We start from the raw sequence: 16,604 nt of genomic DNA, 5'->3' as shown, positions 1-16,604 counted from the left end.
TGAAGCAGTGCGAATAAATCAGTAAAGACAGAATTAGGGTAAAATCTATGAAACGATAAGAAACACAGACGATTAAATTCTCAATGTGAGAAATGGTACAGATATAAATGTAGAACTATAAAACCACTCCTTGGTCTAATTGAACTTAAGGGTACAGCATGTAAGGTATCTTCCAAGAAATAGGAAAAGATTTAGGGAGTTACAATGAACATTGGGAGTTGGGTGAGTAAGTCTAGTAACTGAAAAATGGAAAGCAGGAATTACTCTAAAGAGACAAAAATAAAATCTTATCTTATAAGAATCATGAAAGCCCTGGCCAGTTGGCTCAAAGGTAAAGCATTGTCCCAGCCTGTGGATATCCCAGGTTCAATTCCAGTCAGGGCACACAGGAGAAGTGACCATCTGTTTCTCCACCCCTGCCCTTCCCCCTTCTCTCTTTTTCTTTCTCTCTCTCTCCCCTCCTCCCACAGCCATGACTCAATGGATTCAACTGAGTTGGGGGGGGGGGTTGCTAAGGATAGTTCCAAGTGGCCTCTGCCTCAGGTGCTAAAAATAGCTTGGTTGCCAAGCAACAAAGTAAGGGCCTCAGATAGCCAGAGCATTACCCCATAGAGGGCTTGCCAGGTGGATCCAGGTCTCATTCATGTAGGAGTCTGTCTCTCTGCCTCCCCTCCTCTCACTTAATAATAATAATGATTAAAAAAAGCACAAGATTCTTAAGGAAACCATGCATATTACATCTTACAGTTTAATAGTAAATCCATGTTAGATAAGACAATCTATACATCCCTACCCAGTCGTTTTACCAACAATGGCAGCTCTCATCCTAGTGCCATTTTCAAAAAGAGGAAGTTGCAAAAATCTAAACATGGTCTCAAGACAATTTTATCTTTAGAAGAAAACGTTTACACATTATTTTGGAACTGCTTTTCCCCAAGATCTGGATATATGTCTCTATCGCTTTGACTTAGCCATTCAACACGTTTCATCATTTCCTCCCCTTTATAACAGCATGCTTAGCTGGGACAACCGGTCACTTCCTTAGTAAATGTCAGGTGCCACAGACCAGCACCCAGACACTAGTTAAGCAACAGAGTCCAAAACAGCTACTAGGTTTCTGTCTCTTGCTCACAGCAGGTGGTCTGAGAAGAGCTGCTGCTGGTCTGGAGGGCTGCACCCACATTCTGCACCCAGCACTCAGGAGCTTTCATCCACAGAGGATCACTTTGTCCTGTTGTGGCTGCAGAGAACAGCACTTTCCACACCCAGGGCTCAGAAATTGACTTAGCCACACACAGCGCCCATTGATACATCATGTTTTTGCTTCTCAATGTCAGATGGGCACAAGTGGGCTCTAAAGGTCAGTTCTTCACCACCTTCCAGGCACCTCTTTGCTCTCCCCTCAATTGCAAGGTACTGTATTCCCCCATGTATAAGATGCACCTTAATTTTGGGGCCCAAATTTTGAAAAAAAAAAGTAATACATAAAATTACTGAACTCAAGTTTTATTCATCATAAAATTCATACAACTCCTCATCACTGTTAAAACTCCCATCCATTAGCTTGGAATCACTGCCTACAACAAGTGCAAAAACAAGCGCAAAAAAGGCAGGAAATGCAAGTAAAAAAAAACCCTACAACCACTGTATAAGACGCACCCAGTATTTAGACCCCAAAATGTTCGGAAAAGGGTGCGTCTTATACATGGGGGAATACGGTATCTCCCAGCCCCCACAGAGGAGCTGTTCCCATCCTTCTGACCTGAGCCCAATGTTCACCCTCTCTCTGCACAGCTGGCTGAGAGTATAAAGACAGTGCAGCCCAAGGCATCTGCAAGCTGAGAAAACCCTGCCCTCTGAAGTAAAGATGAAAACGGTGATGTCCACAAGGGCCTCAGGCAGGCCAGTCATCTCAACTGAGACTTACCTGGTTCTTCGGCATGTTTTTTGGTCTTGGATTTCTGAAATTCAAACAATAAAGTAGCATTAATAAATTACTAATAATTTTTTTACATTAAGAAAATATGGAAAAATCTGTTCTTCAGGGGAGAAGACAAGATGGCGCTGGACTAGGCGGACGTACCAACATCTACCTCCCAGAACCAAGGTGGATTACAAACTGATTTTAAGACCTATCATCTGGAAAAACCAACTTTGGACTAAACTGAGAGGACTCTTCAGCCAAGGAACACTGAAGAAGCCACACCGAGACTGCTTAGTGTATCACAAGGTTCTCTTTACCAAGCCACAGTCGCAGAGCTCCAGGGAAAAGCAACCTGGTCTCATCTCTCCAGGCAGAGGAGAACAGAAGCTCCATCACCACACAGGCTGCAGATGGCTTTTCCAGTCTACCTAAATCATTACCAGCTAGAAGCAGCGGTCATTGGGACTTGGACATGAGCTGCAAAGTATAGAATTGTGACAACAATTCCAGTGCCATGTGGACTTTTCCTGGATGTGGACTTTTCCTGGACTCCTGCTCCTTGTGACAGCTCCTAACAGACTGAACTGGGGTTGGGTTGCATTTTTCAGGGATTTGGCATGGTGTTGGGGCCAACGTGGACTTGGTGAACATGTTAAGGACACTACTCTTTTATGGATTCTTGCTGTATTGGCCAAGAGTTTGCTTAAAGGTTTTAATCACTGTAAAAAAAAAAAAAAAAAAAAAAGGGAAGACTGGATAAAGAAGATGTGGCACATATACGCCATGGTATACTACTCAGCCATAAGAAATAATGACATTGGATCACTTACAACAAAACGGTGGGATCTTGATAACATTATACGGAGTGAAATAAGTAAATCAGAAAAAAACAAGAACTGCAGGATTCCATACATTGGTGGGACATAAAAACGAGACTAAAGACATGGACAAGAGTGTGGTGGTTACTGGGGGATGGGGGGAGGAAAAGAGGGAGAGGGGGAGGGGGAGGGGGAGGGGCACAAAGAAAACTAGATAGAAGGTGACGGAGGACAATCTCTCTTTGGGTGATGGGTATGCAACAGAATTGAATGACAAGATAACCTGGACATGTTTTCTTTGAATATATGTACCCTGATTTATTGATGTCACCCCATTAAAATAAAAATTTATTTATTAAAAAAAAAAAGAAAATATGCCAGGGTCAACAGAAATGATGAGAAGCTCTGACAATGATGTTTTTGAATGCACCCCGTGTGTGGTGGCACAGTCACTTACTCAGCACAAAAATCATTGTAAAAATGAGTCACAAGTAACAGAAACCCCAACAAACACCAAGTGTCCGGGACAAGGGGCAAAACCTACACCTTTTCCTCATTTAATATTTATTGAGTGTTTCCTATGAACAAACACTGTGCCGTTTGCCTTACAAAGGTGGTCTCATTTAATCTTCACAACACACCTAACCAACAAGGCAGGTACTATTACTATGCCATTTTAGGAAATACTTAGTATATGCAGTATGGATCGCTATCCCCTCAAAACAACAAAAATAAGACAAATATAGCAAGTCCCAGGTTAAGAGCACTCAGGACAAAGAGATCCAAAATTCTACATCTCAAACCAGCCTTATTAGAACCCCCAAACTGTCCAAAATCAAACAAAAAGTGTGCCCTCCTTCTGTCTTCCATACCTATCTCACCACATCTGTCAACTGCATTTCTCACCCCAGTGTGAGGTATACTTTTCCTTCCATCAGGTTTTCCTTGTGGTGCTTCCCATCCCACACACCCTGGGAGAACACGCTTCTCCCCTTTCACTCACCCCTTTACTTACCGTTGTTGGAATTTTCTCTTCCGAGACCTTATGGCCTTCATCTGGGGCTCTGGGCAACTGGACAGTTAACTTGAAATTTCCTTTTTCCGACCATACTAACACGTGGTTCTCTCTCTCCAGAACTTTTTGCCGAACTGAAATATCAAAAAGGAAGAAGAAGGAGAAGAAAAAGAGAAAGAAGGAGGAGAAGGAGGAGGAGGAGGAGGAGGAGGAGGAGAGGAAGAAATAGTCAACTGTCAAGCAATCTCTATTCACAAAATTATTCCATCATTTCTTTAGGCTTCATGAATTGCTCAGTCATTTTCTCAAGAGAGGCCTTATGTGGTAAAAAACAGGAAAAGTTTAGCAAGCACATATGGATTTGAATTGTATCTTTTTTTTTTTTTAGCACTAGAGACAGAAAGATACTGACAGACGGATAGACAGACAGATAAACAGGAAGGGGGAGAGATGAGAAGCATCAACTCAGGGTTGTGGCACCTTGGTTGTTCATTGATTGCTTCTCATATGTGCCTTGACCAGGGGGCTCTAGCTAAGCCATTGCCCCCTTGCTCAAGCCAGAGACCTTGGACTCAAGCCAGCAACCTTGGGTTTTAAGCCAATGACATTTGGGCTCAAGCCAGTGACCATGGGATCATGTCCAACACCCCACACTTAAGCCAATGACTACACACTCAAGCTGGTGAGGCTGTGCTCAAGCCAGCAACCTTGGGATTTCAAACCTGGGTCTTCAGTGTCCCAGGTCAATGTTTTATCCACTGCACCAGCACTGGTCGGGTTTGAATTCTATCTTTAAGCTTTTTTTTTTTTTTTAACATTAAAGCATGTTCTAAAGCCTCATTCTTCTTGTATATTAACAAGTAATTAATAAAAATTGTTTTAGCCCTGGCCAGGTAGCTCAGTTGGTTAGAATAGTGTCCCAATACACCAAGGCTGTAAATTCAGTCTTAGTCAGGGCACATACAAGAATCAACCAAAGAATGCATAAATGGAGTGGAACAACAAATCAATGTTTCCCTCTATCTTTATCTCTCTCTTTCCCTTCTCTCTTTAAAATCAGTAAAATAGCCTGACCAGGCGGTGGCGCAGTGGATAGAGCGTCGGACTGGGATGCGGAGGACCCGGGTTGGAGACCCCGAGGTCGCCAGCTTGAGTGCGGGCTCATCTGGTTTGAGGAAAAGCCCACCAGCTTGAACCCAAGGTCGCTGGCTCCAGCAAGGGGTTACTCGGTCTGCTGAAGGCCCACAGTCAAGGCACATATGAGAAAGCAATCAATGAACAACTAAGGTGTTGCAACGCACAATGAAAAACTAATGATTGATGCTTCTCATCTCTCTCCGTTCCGTCTATCCCTCTCTCTGACTCACTCTCTGTCTCTGTAAAAAAAAAAAAAAAAAAAAAAAAAAAAAGTAAAATAAATTTTAAAAATTAAAAAAGATTGTCTTATATGGTGTTACACGGATTAAGTTAAAGAAACACTATAAAGCATTTAGTATAAATAGTACTTGGTTCTCAGTAGGCACTCAGAAAGGGAACATTATTTTATTGTACAGGAAAGGGGGATAATTAAAACATCTGTCATGGTAAGCCATGGTAAACAGAATGGCCAGGAACCTAATTAAAAATCTATTTCACTCTATTCTTTAACTTGTGAAGATAGGAGCCTCGCATATGATAGTAAAAGAAGAAGAAAAGAAGGGGTGGGGAGATTTAAAAATATATATATATCAGGAAGTTGGGCTGTAGCAAAAAAAAAGAAAACAAAAATGGATATAAGCATTCACAAAAAAACCTGGATTTAAATTCCAACTCTGCCACAAACTAGTTGAGTGACATTGAGAATATGACTTCTCTTAAATCTGTTTCCTCTCTCAAACCAGCATCTGGGAATGAATTTTTATAACACCCACAGAGCTGTGCAAATGTAAGTTATAAGAAAGAGCAGCCAGAGAGAGGAAGGGAAAGTCGGTGTCTCAGACAGTGGAGAGTAGGGAATGAGTTTAGATGAGGAGGTGTGGTCGACATAGTCAGATGGTACAAAAATGTCAGGGTAAAGGGGAACCTTTGTTCACAGGAGAAGCTCTGCTGTAAATGTTGGGTTACTATGTTGAATGCTGACACTGTTGGCTTTATGAGGACAAAAATATAGTTAGGAATTTTTCAAAAACAAGGACTTGAATATCTTTTCCACCTCAACCATCCGTGGAAGGGTAGGAGAAGTGAGGTCTTAACTCAATGCCAACTGAATGAAACAGACTCTCAGAAATAATATGAGATAAAAGGTCGGCCCTACTTTCACTATTTATGGGAGGGCAGATCTTCACAAGGACTCCTAAGGAGGCGCTCTATATGTGAGCGAGGACTGGATAAAACCCCTGAAGCCAGAGAGGAAGCTAAATTTTGTAAGTCAGGTTGTTCAGAGTCATGGACCTCTGTGATGCATTCCTTTCATTATTCCTTAGACTATAGTAGAGCCCCATCCAGGCATTTAAATGTGCCAGCCTGTTCTGTGTGCAGCATGCATGGGCACCACTACTTTGAGAGGGTAGATGGCAGCAAGACCAGTGAGTGCTCTCCAACAAGGAGGTGAATCTGGGAGGAAAAAGCTGAAATTACTGATGTCCAGCCACCCTTACCCATGTGAACCATGTCCCTTCTGCACTAACCCCAAACCTTCTGCATTTGCTTTTATTTAAAGAGAAGGTTTCCTTACTCCCAAAGAGACTGACAATAACTAGGAGCCAAATTATGACCAGAGAGGATGATAAATCTTCAAAGTCAAATTACACTCAATTGTTCAGACATTCAGTGAACTATATAAAAGTAAGATATAGCTTCTAGCTTGACCCATGGCAGTGCAGTGGATTGAGTGTTGGCCTGGGATGCTGAGGGCCCCAGTTGGGAGACCTCCAGGTTGCCAGCTAAAATGTGGGCTTGCCAGCGTGAGCATGGGTTCACCAACTTGAATGCAGGATTACTGACATGATCCCAAGGTTGCTGGTTTGAGCCCGAGGTTGCTGGCTTGAGCAACAGGTCACTGGTTCGGCTTAAGCCCATAGTCAAGGCATGTATGAGAAGCAATTAATAAACAACTAAAGTGAAGCAACTATGAGTTGATGCTTTTCATCTCTCTCTTCCCCCTCTCTCTCACCTTCCTGTCTTTCTCTCTCTCGTTCTCAAAAAAAAATTCTAACATCATATTTTAAAAATAAATAAAAGTAAGATACAGCTTCTAAAATAATTCCTGTGTGTTCTCCAGTAATTTCTACAGAGAAATGCTGGTGGGCTCATTCTTATTTGAATTATATGACTAAAGTTGTGTTACGCAATGAGCCTGCACCTGCTAAGACCACTTCCTGGTGTGGAGGGAGAGGTTATCTCTCTGTAAGAGAACTCCTGCCTTAGGACTGCTAGGGCAGATCATTTATTGTCAGTAAGTTCCTGGCAACTTGCTGCTGCTGAGAAAGCTGTTCCTCTGAAAGGAAACTGAAACTGACTGGGACTTTCCATTCCCCAAGAACTTTGACCATAAGAAGCCTTGACTTGCACTAAGTTTTTGAGATGTCTGTGCTGGGAGTAGCACATAAGGGCCACTGGAGCAGCCTGGGGGTGGCAGAAGGGGGTTATGGGCTAAACCATATGAAGGAAGAAGCCTGGCAGGAGGCTGAAATTGGTTCTGCTTTGAGGGCTAGAACAGAATAATGTTATGATCACAAAATTATACTTGGTGCTCATTGTATTTTTATGCTGTTTATATTTTCTGTAATCATCTCCCTTTAGAGTCATCAACAAACAACCGGATTCTCGAGGATTAACGCATCTGAGTCACCCGGGTGCTGGTTCCAAGTGCTGACTGCCTCCCACTCACCCACACTGAGGGTTCCCGAATCTCGAGGACAGAGCTGGGTTGTGTCTGTTTCACCTGTTGTAAGTCGGGTGCATTTGGAGAAGTACCCCTGAAGGAAATGGGATACTAAAGAAGAAAGAATAGTCCCTAAGGGCCAGACCCATGCTGATTTAACAGTCGAAATCAAAGTGGTAACATCGAGAAAATGTCTTACACTGCACAGCTGCCTTTCTGAGCTTTCCTTGGTATTTTGTTTTCATAAAGCTCTGAGCTAAGTGGGTCCCCTGCCCCCTACCTGTCTCACTTCCTTCTCTTATCTGACATCCCTCTCCTCTCTGGGTTTCATCATTCCTTTCCGGATCCTTGCCTAAAGCTTTCTAATTGTTCTCATGGACTTGTAAGGCTCCTCTGGCCCAAATGCTGCTCAATCCCAGCAACAGGAAAGCAGGGTCAGGTGTTGTCCAGCCCCTTCCTACAAGAATCCAATGGAAAAGGCGTGCTCTGGGAGCAGGCGATCACGTGCCTCCCAGAACAGGGCCTGGTGGGTGTTGTAGGTAAACAGGTTTATGGTGGATATTTGTCCTCCCCTTTTCTTTTTTTTTTTTTTTTTTTTTTTGTATTTTTCTGAAGCTGGAAACGGGGAGAGACAGTCAGACAGACTCCTGCATGCGCCCCGACCGGGATCCACCCGGCACGCCCACCAGGGGACAACGCTCTGCCCCTCTGGGGCGTCGCTCTGTTGCGACCAGAGCCACTCTAGCACCTGGGGCAGAGGCCAAGGAGCCATCCCCAGCGCCCGAGCCTTCTTTGCTCCAATGGAGCCTCGGCTGCGGGAGGGGAAGAGAGAGACAGAGAGGAAGGAGGGGGGGAGGGGGGAGAAGCAAATGGGCGCTTCTGTGTGCCCTGGCCGGGAATCGAACCCAGGACTTCTGCACGCCAGGCCGACGCTCTACCACGGAGCCAACCGGCCAGGGCCTCCTCCCCTTTTCTTAAACAGCAACAGCAAGTGGAAAGAGAGGAGAACTCAGCTGCTCAACTGCCTGTGAGGAGAAATTTCCCCATCAAAAGCTCAAAATTTCCAACCTCGTTCAGCCCAGTCTGGGGACCACTCTGAAACCAAGGGACGAGGTGCCAGCAAACTACCAATAAAGACATGTGTGCTGATCAAAGGAAGCTGTCACCCTCCTCCAATAACTCTATTTCACCCAGACAGTGTGATTCTAAGCAGCATCTCTGCTCCACTCCCAGATAAGCCCAGAGCCACTGGGAATCTCCATGACCCATGGGGAAACCATAATGTAGAGCAGGGGTCCCCAAACTTTTTACACAGGGGGCCAGTTCAGTGTCCCTCAGACCATTGGAGAGCCGGACTATAAAAAAAACTATAAACAAATCCCTATGCACACTGCACATATCTTATTTTAAAGTAAAAAAAAAACAAAACGGGAACAAATACAATATTTAAAATAAAGAACAAGTAAATTTAAATCAACAAACTGACCAGTATTTAAATGGGAACTATGCTCCTCTCACTGACCACCAATGAAAGAGGTGCCCCTTCCAGAAGTGCAGCAGGGGCCGGATAAATGGCCTCAGGGGGGCCGCATGTGGCCCGCGGGCCGTAGTTTGGGGACCCCTGATGTAGAGGCTAGGATAATTCCTTGGCAAGTGGAATGGGGAAACTGAGACAAAGTCATTCAAGCCAAACAATTTGAACAACTTACAGAGTTAGTGAATCACAAGACTTTATCTTCCCTAATCAAGGGCACTTGAGAACAACTGATTTATACCTCTCCTCCTGACAGAGAATAAACAGTTTAAATCACCCTGGCCAAGGCGATAGAGGACAGAAGCCCAACTAATGCCATTTGTGCCAGCCAAACCCAAAGACAGATAAAGTCAGGGGAGCAAATACCAAAAAACCTGATTAGAACCAGAGAGACCTAAGATAAAAGTAAAGCAGTGAAGCTGACCAGAGAATAATCCCAAACTCCCCTATATGCTCATTTTGATATATCAGCATATTAAAGAATGCAGCTGGAAAGCTGATAAATATTCTTCTGAAACCAGCCCCTGAGACCTCCCCTAAGATTCTCGCTGGAGCTGGAGAAGTGATAAAAACCCTCCGGAGCACAACCAGGCCTTTTCTCAGCGTGAATGTTTTTCTTTCTTTCTCCTAAACTCTAAGAGTCTCCATGACACTTGCAACCATGGTAACAAGGGGCATCAGCAGCTCCTCCCTGGCTGAACCCCCCAACCTGTCCCCAAGGCCCCCTTCTCTCTGACTTTTCAGTGAGTGGTTCGCTTTCCTGTGGCGTTTCTAGAGAGCCAGAGCCAAGCCCCGCCTAGGCTCTCTCCTGTGGCTTCTAAGCTCTTTGTTCCAATGCCCTCAGCTTTAATAACTGTATTCTCAACATCACCTGAACTCCTGTTGTGAAATCCTTCTAGCACCTAGTCAAGAAACCACACCACAGGCCAGCCTGTGGCAGACCCGTCTGGCCCCATCCCTGCCGGAAAACAGGGACTCCGCACATTGCTTAGCCCCTTTATTTCCCCACCTAAAAATTAACAGAAAGATTAAGGGTTCTCCTCCCCTCTCTCAAATGGAGCATTGACCATTCTCAAAGAATCAGGTACCAAATTCAGAACAGCACACAAATATGTCTCTTCCATCCCTGCACTGACTTTCATTCAGCGGTGGGATTCAGCCAGTTCCCACCGGTTCGGCAGAACTGATAGCTAATTTTTTGTTGAGTTCGGGGAACCGGTTGTTAAAATGGCACTTGTAATCAGGGTTCTCTTTAAGGTGGGTGCCTGGGCAGTCGCCCAATGTGGAAATCACAAATTTATAATCCTTACTCATTTTTAGCATTCATCTGTGGAACAGCGTGTTCTAAGCATCCATAGTAATGTTCATTCTGTCCATAGGTGAAAAAACTTTGACAGAACTATGCTTGTAATATTTATTTATTTATTTATTTATTTATTTATTTTTGTAATGTTTTATTTATTTACTCATTTCGTAAAGCTCATTATACCTTTGATGAAATACTACATTTTAATTTCCTCACATTTGTTACTTCAGTCACCTGTTTCTAATACTGTATATCAAATACAATGACTATTAGTCTAATCGGCCTACCTCTACAGGAATGAGATCCTACTTCGACGGTGAAAAGATGATTAAGGATAAATCACGGCCATGATGCTCAGATAAAAGCAAAGAAAATTGCAAGGGAGGACGCCAAACAAGAAGCAGTATGGAAATATCTTAACAGTTTTATTGGTTTTTGTCAGGTATTATTATTTAATTTTTTTCATTAATATTTTAAAACTCTTTCTTATAACAATCTAGTTCTGTGTACCCCCTTTATTGTTCTTATTTAAGTCTTAAATGCATGAAGTAATAAACTACTTTTCGGTACAGTATATCTTTTTTTATACTTAAAACGGTCATTAGGGCAGAGAACCGGTTGTTAAATTATTTGGATCCCACCACTGCTTTCATTGTTAAGGACTCACTTGTCTTCACTCAGAACACTGCATGAATCTCCTAAAAGGTCTGATTTTCATGGCCTCTCCCAACAGAAATCAATGTACTTATTTTCAACGAAATTTATCTCCCTAAAGTATATTTGGACATACTCTCCCTGGAAACTTTCTCTTCCCATAAACCTGGGGAGTTCTAGAACTGCTGATTTAACAGGCCGAAGACAAAAAGCTCAATAGATGCAACTCTGCCAGTAACATACTATGTAGCCTCCTAAAACAAGATGAGTCAACCAGTGATTAGCTTTCCATACTAACTTGCGCAGTTCCTCCACCACCTCCATCCGGGCAGCACCGCTGAGCGCCTGGAAGCGCAGGGCAGAGGACCTCAACGACCCTCGCACGGGGCATTTTGCAACCCCTCATTGCTGCTGTTGGAACGGGGCGGACTCTCGCGCCGCCAGCCCCAGTCCCAAGTTTCCCCAGGCCGGGCGTGGGAAACTATGGTGTGACACTGTTGAGGTGTTGTTCCCTACCCCCACCCCCTCCCAGGGCGCCCCTCACCGTCGTGCGAGTAGAAGAGCACCAGGAAGCGGTCCGGGTTCCCGGGCTCCCGGCGGACCTCACACTCCCCGCCTCCCGATTTCTTCTGGCTCTGGAAGTACACCTGCAACTTGGTGCTCAAGTTCTGCGGGGGGTTGTAGCCCCAGGACCCCTCGACCAGCAGCGGGAAGTGGCGGGGGCCAGAAGCAGCCATCCCCGCTCAGCTCCGCTGCTCCGGCGGGACTGCCAGACTCACCCCAACTCGGGGCGGTTAACTTCGCCTCTTTCGCTTTCGTTTCCGGGAAAACTCCTCCCTGCCCTTCGGTTCTGCACGGGGTTGTTACCAGCATCCCCGGGTTTGACTAGTCATCCTCCAGGCCTTCACCTACTTCTGGGGCCCAGAGCAAAAGCTGGCCATCTCCACTCCGGGCAACTGGGTGTAAACGGGTCCCTAAAACTTAAGACTCGTTTGCCACTCACACAAGCCACAGGTGAAATCAGCAGCTTTGGGTCACGAGACTTCGTGCAAAGTTTTATTTATTTATTTATTTTTAAGATTTTATTTATTGATTTTAGAGATGAGAGAGAGAGAGAGAGAAAGGGGAGGGAGGTGAGGAACAAGAAGCATCAACTTGTAGTTGCTCTCTGTGCGTGCCTTGATGAAGCAAGCCTGGGGTTTCGAACTGGTGACCTCGGGGTTCCAGGTGAACACTTTATCCACTGTTTCACCACAGGTCAGGCCTAAATTTTCATTTTACAATGAAATAAAATAACTCATTAAACTCTGACCCTTTAGAATGTTTGGGGCCCATGTGGGAACTTCTTTCAACAACGGTCAGAGTTTCACTTGCTTCCCTTCCTTTGCAGTGTGTTCCCTGTCTATTCATATATGTCTAGAAATGGGGTTTGGGGGGCCAGGAGGGAGAACAGTACACTCAGCTCTTTTCTATGGAATATTTACAAGGTGCCACACACTCCCCATGGATTCGGCAGACTGACACAGCTCTTGCTCCCTCTGAGCTCTGGGAGCTGTGGGACACAGAGGAGTTATGACAGTGGCATAGTGTTCTTGGAAGGAATACACAAGTGTTCCTGGAACAAATTCGGAGGAGCTGAGGCCTGAAGATGATGGGGGATAACCTTGGAGGGTGGAGAAGAGGGTAGTTCCGTAATGGGACTTACCCATGCAGGGTCACTCGGGCTGCTGTGTGTGTAGGTAGGGTTGAGGCAGGGAGGCCACCAAGTGACTACGGTATTGTTCCAGGTGAGAGATGGGAGTGGCCAAGACCAGGGTGCTGGCAGAGGAGGAGGACCTTCTGATACATGGTAGGAATCTTAATAAACATGGAAGGCCCGGCTGCAGGACTGGCTGAAGGCTGTGGGTAGGAAGAGAAGATGCTCATGGATGACTCCACGGTCATCCACAGATGGCGTGAGCAACTGGCTAGCTAATAGTGACATCTACCAGATGGGAGCACCAAGGGGAGGCCAGAAAGGCGGGAGAGAGGCTAAGAATGTGTGGGTTCTTGACCTATAATAATAAATTTAAAAGTGTTTTCAGTGAGATGTAAAGATTATCATTCAAACACTACCAATGCATCGAGTGAGAGAAGTGTCGTTTGGACTGCTGGGGACCTTGCAAGCACCGGTGTCCTAAGAGGGACAAGAGATGGAGATGGCAGTAGACAGAGGACTGAAAGGAAGGACGGGAATTGGAGACAACAAGCAAAGTCAGTTCTTCCAGAAGTCTGACTGAAGGGGGAAAAGGAGTTCAGCTTATGGGGTTATAGGATTCGGCAGTGGTTGTTATGTTTGTTTTCTGGCTTTTTAAATAATTTTAAGATGGAAGATTCTTAGGCATGTTTAAGTTGTGATAGAAAGAAGTAAAAGAAAGGTTGAAAATACAGGTTGTGGGAGAAGGTGGGATGCAATCCTGGAAGCGGTAGCCTTAGGAAGGGGGCACTTTTCCCACTGCACCAGAACCAAGGCAGAGGTGGAGCGCAGAAGTGGGTAACTGAAGGACTACTGGTGGAAGGTATGGGCGTCCTCCCCTGATGGATTCTGTTTCCTCTGTGACGAAGGCGGTGAGGTCTCTTAGACAATCCCAAATTTAGAGCTGCTCTCCCCTGCAGGGCTGGACATAACATATTGTCCCTTAATCACAATGAAACTAAACTTCAGAGATGAAGAGAATCAGAGATGGACTGGAGTTTACTAGGATCTTGTTCCTGGTCCATAATAATGCTAAACAGTATTCAGATTTTTTTTCTCTCCAGTTTTCTACCTGCAGGTGGCGTTCATCATCCAATCCAAACACCCTGGTCCTCACGCAATCGAGGAAGTGGGGAGGACACAGAAGGGGCTCGTCATAGCTCTCAGCCACACAGTAGTGACCATTTCCCCACAAGGTCCCACCCCAAACCACAACTAAGATCAGTATTCTCTTATCTTCAGAGTTCAGGATTATCTTTTTCCTCACATAATCATTTTACAGGAAATAAAATCAGAGTGAAACTGAAACTTTCTAGTAGAAGCTCTAGCCGGCCATTTCTGTTTTTCTTCAGGAACTTAATTAACTATCAGCAATGTGCCTAGCCCCACAAGTTCTGCTCATCACCTCTGGGTGGACTGGGACAAAGTTATCAGAGGATCAGGATGGCAGGTCTTGAAAGCCAGTGAAAGTTCTACAAGAAGCAAATTTCTAACTATTTTCAGCCCCTGAAGTACTTTGTCTTCTCTCTGAAGCTATTGAACTTTTACCCGCATCCTCACACAGTGTGTTTATCCTCTCTCAATTCTGTCTCTGATGGATGTCTTCCTCCCGAAATTCATTCTCTTCCAAGGAAGTAAGTGTTCTTTCTGGGCCTGGGGATGGTGGCCCTCTAATATAGGAGTGGCCATGTTCACATTGCTATTCTGGGTTCTCCTGTCACCTCAAAGCCACAGCTGATCTTAATATAAAAACCTGTATCTGCATATTTGAACTGAACTTCCCTTTCTCTGCTTCATCTAAATTTCCTTTCAGCTTCTCTACAACCTCCTATACAAATTTCCGGCATCAGGCTCCTTTCAACTCTTCTACAGCCCTCCCCATTTCTCCCATCGCAGTGAATATCAGGGAGAGGGTGACTTTCCATCTGTTTTGAACAAGTGAGTTGTGAGCATCTCATGTCCACTTCTTTGTCTCACTTTGCACCTGAAACTCCATGTCCAGTCTCTCCAAACAGGATATGACTTCAGAAACCATGGGACAAGCCACCCTCTCTGTTTCCACTCCACAGTCCACAGAGGGAATCACCTGGTAGACACACCCAGTTCCTGGCTTTGCTCCCTGTGCTCACGTCCCTTTCAGGCAGCGGTTCTCAACCTGTGGGTCGCGACTCCCGCGGGGGTCGAACGACCAAAACACAGGGGTCGCCTAAAGCCATCCTGTGTTTTGGTCGTTCGACCCCCGCGGGAGTCGCGACCCACAGGTTGAGAACCGCTGCCAGGAAAGTCGTCTTCTTCAAACCTCCACAAAGTCTCCCATACTTTTCCCTCTGCCAGTACAGTAATTCCTAATGTACATTTCCCCAGATAGGAATCATTTAGGTTCACTAATACTACCATCAGGTGGGATGTGGAAGGAAGCTTTTGCAGAAGAGTCCCAAATAGTTTGAATCTTTCCAAGTTTGGGTGAGATGAAGAGGAAAGCAGAGTAAAAGTCCTTCCTGATCATCTAGTAGGTAACCGCTGGATCAGACACACATGCATATATCTCAAAACAAGCATTAAGTCTCAGAAAAAGTACAATTGAGATCATATTTAAAAAGGAAAATACAATATTTTACTTTTATACCCTGCTATGCATTTAACAGTGATGTTGAAGAGCCACTGAGCCATTTCACCCGCAGGTGTTGTAAAGTACCAAAGGCTACAGAATTAATATTTTAGGAGGCTTGGAGAACATTTTATTAATTTGGATTAAGGTGTGCAGAGAAATTGTGAGAATAGTCTCTGTACTGTATGATTGGCATAACCAGAATGGCCCTTGGCATTGTATTGTAAATGCAAGGGGAGGAAAACATGGATTCCCAGACATTCCACCACACCTGTGGGGAAAAGGGTGAATGGCTAGCAGGAAGAGAAAAGCCAAAATAAACCTTTTCTTATAGCAATGAGTCATTTGCAGGCATTTGTCCCCACCGAAACTACCTCTCCTATGTAAATGAGTGTGTGACTCTGGACAGAGAGATAGCAGATAAACACTAGATAATATAGGAATGCCTTTAATATGTAAAGAGACATCTTTCTACCATTGTGTTGGCTTGTAAATTTGTTTTCTCCAAAATGATGTATGGTTTGCAAATTGAACGTGGTCCTATCATGTTAAAGGACATATGACTATAACCAATAGCGGTAAGGGGCTCCTAATTACAATTTTTGCTTCTGTACTTCCCACTTACAAAACTATAAAAACTAAGTAGAACAAAGGGCCGGCGCGCTCTCCGTCAGATTTCTGTTGGAGTTCCTGCCACTTGGCCAAGCTAGACAATAAAGCTTTGATGTGTAAACGACGAACCTTGCTCCTGTCTTCCATATTTCGGGTCTCTCCGAATTTGGATTAACAATGTAATGTTAAACATTGAACAACTAGCTCTCTGGGGAGAAAAAGGTTTGCATATATGTCTTTGTTCATTATAAATTTTATGAATACAAATATTGTATAGCACAATACTCTTTATTGTAAATTTCAAATAGCCAATAGATTCTTACATAATGTTTCAAAAATTTTTGCCCAGTTTATATTTGTAGCCAGCCTATGGCTGCAATTAATGAATATATTCTGAATAAAAATTGGTTGATATTTTGTTTACATTAACAAGTAAGATGAAAATGAGACAATGAAGATATATATCAGAACTTCTCTTGTCATTGACATGAGTTCCTATTTTGCTGAATTGGATAATAGTTTTCAAATACTTCAAG

General features: G+C 44.3%; 2 protein-coding genes across 2 annotated transcripts in view; one reads left to right on the top strand and one right to left on the bottom strand.

Moving 5' to 3' along the window:
* Positions 1-11,912, bottom strand: part of PARP14 (poly(ADP-ribose) polymerase family member 14) — a 50,890-nt gene extending 38,978 nt beyond the window's left edge. Inside the window, exons 1-3 of the mRNA XM_066346768.1 lie at positions 11,658-11,912; positions 3,758-3,891; positions 1,928-1,961 (exon numbers count right to left, since the gene is read on the bottom strand). Coding sequence (XP_066202865.1) covers positions 1,928-1,961; positions 3,758-3,891; positions 11,658-11,850 — 361 coding nt within the window. The 5' untranslated portion in view covers positions 11,851-11,912. The remainder of the gene's footprint in view (positions 1-1,927; positions 1,962-3,757; positions 3,892-11,657) is intronic.
* PARP9 (poly(ADP-ribose) polymerase family member 9) overlaps positions 1-16,604 on the top strand; it is a 357,437-nt gene that overhangs the window by 216,800 nt on the left and 124,033 nt on the right. The window lies entirely within an intron of this gene.

This window comes from Saccopteryx leptura, chromosome 8 (genome assembly GCF_036850995.1).
Source record: "Saccopteryx leptura isolate mSacLep1 chromosome 8, mSacLep1_pri_phased_curated, whole genome shotgun sequence".
NCBI classification, from domain to species: domain Eukaryota; kingdom Metazoa; phylum Chordata; class Mammalia; order Chiroptera; family Emballonuridae; genus Saccopteryx; species Saccopteryx leptura.
Note: the sequence above shows the minus strand (reverse complement) of the source record. Positions and strands in the feature narration are given on the sequence as shown.